The sequence below is a fragment of the Euprymna scolopes genome, chromosome 27 (assembly GCF_053919585.1).
Source record: "Euprymna scolopes isolate OS-2025 chromosome 27, ASM5391958v1, whole genome shotgun sequence".
Classification (NCBI taxonomy): domain Eukaryota; kingdom Metazoa; phylum Mollusca; class Cephalopoda; order Sepiida; family Sepiolidae; genus Euprymna; species Euprymna scolopes.
In genome coordinates, this window is record NC_136508.1 from 47,379,380 (window position 1) to 47,382,644 (window position 3,265).

General features: G+C 35.8%; 1 protein-coding gene across 1 annotated transcript; it reads right to left on the reverse strand.

The window, feature by feature from the left end:
• Nucleotides 1–660: 660 nt before the first annotated feature.
• On the reverse strand, nt 661–1,260 carry LOC145248705 (uncharacterized). Its single transcript, XM_080110359.1, has one exon. The coding sequence runs from the start codon at nt 1,258–1,260 to the stop codon at nt 661–663; it is 600 nt and encodes a 199-aa protein (XP_079966485.1).
• Nucleotides 1,261–3,265: the final 2,005 nt, after the last annotated feature.

Here is a 3,265-nt window from a genome sequence, read left to right on the forward strand (position 1 = left end):
CCCATCTCAGCTTTTGCACGTTCGAAGTGAAGAACCTTCAAGTTCAGGACGCATAGAAAGGGACGCATGGAAGGAAGATTTGAGGTATTTTTTTATCTGGTGTTCAAACAGACAACAATAGCTATAAACTGTTAATTAACACTAAATAGAGAATATACAGGGTCGTGCAGCTAAATTGGGACTAACATAACTTTTTGTAAATTCGCTATTTTCAAAGGCAAATAATGATAAAACGTAATTTTAACTTATATTTATTTCTTCTTTATTGTCTACAGAACAAAATCATTCGATGTGAGCACCCTTTGCGTCAATAATTTGGGAGATTCTCGAGCGAAACCGTGAACAACTCCTTTTTACATCCTCGGGGTCAAGATTACGAAATGCTCGACGAATGGCGGCCTTCAGAGTGTTGACACTTGGATGTGAAGTTACGTTAGGCTCTCCCTCAATGACGCCAAACAGCCAATAGTCACACACATTCAGATCTGGGGAGCTGCTGGGCCAAATATCCTTCGGGATCATCAAAGGAAGATTCTCCTTCAGGAAATCCTGAACTTTCTTTGCTCCATGAGCGGGCGCAGAGTCTTGAACGAGCATCACTTTGAAGTGGCTGTAGTTCCTACGTATCCAATGCATCCAAACATCTTTCAGAATTTTCAATTACTCCGCTGTGTTGATTTTAAGGCCCGCTTCGATGAAATGAGGAGGCATCACCTTACCATCACTTGTGATGGCTGCAAAAACCATCACAGAAGCGGGATTTTTGTTCTGCATCACAGGAGGACCTTCTGAAGGATCGTAGGCAATTACCAGAGTGTTCTGGCGATTTGCAAGCTCATCAACAACGAACTTTTTCTCGTCAACAAAAACGCGGACATGTCCTCCTTTGTGTTTCAGATAGTTCAGAAGCTTTGGGCATCTTTCAGCTCTCAGGGCTTTTGCGCGGGTAGCTAAAAGGTTAAGGACTCTCCTTACGTATGACTTCATACCAAGTTCTTCCTTGACTGCCCTGCTGATAGTGCTACGACTCACTCTGCACTTTTGTGCCAGTTTTGACATCGACTGACTTGGGTCTGCCTTCAACGTCCTTTTCAGCCCAGCAAGGAATGTTTTGGTTCTCTTTCGATCACTGCGGGGACTGTGTCGACTTCTCTGAACCTTACCCTCGGTATCAAAAGCAGCAACAACTCGATAAACAGTCGATTTCGCATAGCCTGTGCTCTTAATAATGTCCGAAACAGAGTTCCCGGCGCGTCTCATTTCACATATCGTCGTTCTTCGTGCTCATTCCGCCATATTTGAGCGAAGTATTCCAGATCTTGATCTGAAATATTAAAGCAAAAGGTTTTATAGATTGTATCTATACCCTCTGATGAGAAGGAAAGTAATTCTTCGAAACTTCGCAGATTATGGATTATCCACTTATTTGGTGTTTCCTTTTCAAATTAAATATGTTTTTAACTCTTTTTCAAAGTGTTTTTAACATGTTTTATTAACTATTTTCTCTTAGACAAACATATATACGCTCGTAATACGGCTACGATGATCATATCCATCACAATATAAAACAGAACAGTTGGTGAGGTTCCGAAGCCCTTTTGTGTTATCTATTATCCGTTTGAATCCCTCCCCCTTGCTACATACGATACAGAACTAAAAGAAAACATAATTCAATGGGATCTTATATAAAGTATATGATTGCCTTGCAATAACAGTCAGAATGTATACAATACCTGGCATACGAGATAATAATGCAATAAATCCGTATCTCCTACGGAGATGAAATGTAGCACAACTTTTATTAATATAATTTCACAAATTGCAATATATATATATATATATATATATATATATATAAATTTTATTTTGTACCAGTAATGATCGGTGGGATATCAACCGCTCTGTTAAAACAAAAATATTAACGAAAATAGAAAGAAAACATGAGGAAAATCCATGCATAACTTGTGCAAAGCCCCGAGGTATATTCTGTTGCGCTTCATATTAAGAATAGTTTTCATTGTAAAAGTACACACGTAAAGTAGGAACCACACACGCACACGCACACGCACACAAACACAGACACAGGCACGCACAAATACACACACACACACACACACACATATATATATATATATATATATATATATATAGTAGGCAAATATAGATAAAATATAATATAATGAATTTAAAAGACAATATACAATTATGTTACGATTTGGACTATATGTAGCTATTATGAACTTCTTCACGGTCTAATAGTATCCTAATCGCTCTCCTCTCTCCCTTTTCTCTCTCTCTCTCTATATATATATATATAGATATATATATATAGATATATATATATGTGTGTGTGTGTGTGTGTGTGTGTGTATTGGCATTCAAGCGCAGCACTTCTGATTACTATACAAGAAAGTGTATAGGTTTTCATCGAATGCCCAGCGTTTAATCCAAAGTTGATACAGGTAATGATTGAACTGTTTGTTATCTGTCTATTAAAATAATCATATATATATATATATATATATATATATATATATATATATATATATATATATGTGTGTGTCTGTGTGTCTGTGCCTATGCATGTGTGTATATTTTTATCATTAGTAAATTAATTACTAATTAATTGATCATTATTACATGTTCACGTGATAAGAGTACAGATAAATAATAGAAGCTACAATGTCCATAGTTAAAATTCAATTATCTGTGGTCCTGTATATGACCTTGAACTATATCCGATGGTGAAGCCCCAGCTTGCAGGCCTCAGGGAGTGTGGAACCACCTTTTAATTGCCATTGCTCCCAGGTCCACTCTGACCCGCAGTGGTAGTACAAAAAACAAATACACTATATTAAAAAATCATTCTTCAAAATCATCAGATTCGGCATTAAATAACCTGAAAAAGTTTGATATGCCGTAAAACAAAACAACTAACCAATCAAATATCTTCGATGCTTATTCAATTTGATCAAGAGGCATTATGTTCGATTGTATCAAAAGTCAATAAATTTAAAAACCTTAATATATCACTTTACTGTTAGTTTTCAATTTTTAACATATTGTAGATAAATACATCCATGTAAACCTTGTAGAAGTAGCCGCCAATATTAAAGGAAAGGTGTCCGTAATAAAAATAATATAAGTATTAATCTAAAAATCTGAAATACACAAAAACGTGATTCTCTAGTGAGACATTTTGAAATTTTATAATTAACTTAATGGCACGCTTTTATAATTAATGATAGGCTACACGATGTATAAA

What these genes read in the sequence shown, in the direction of transcription:
- LOC145248705 (XM_080110359.1), bottom strand. Translation starts at nt 1,260, where the DNA reads ATGAGACGCGCCGGGAACTCTGTTTCGGACATTATTAAGAGCACAGGC.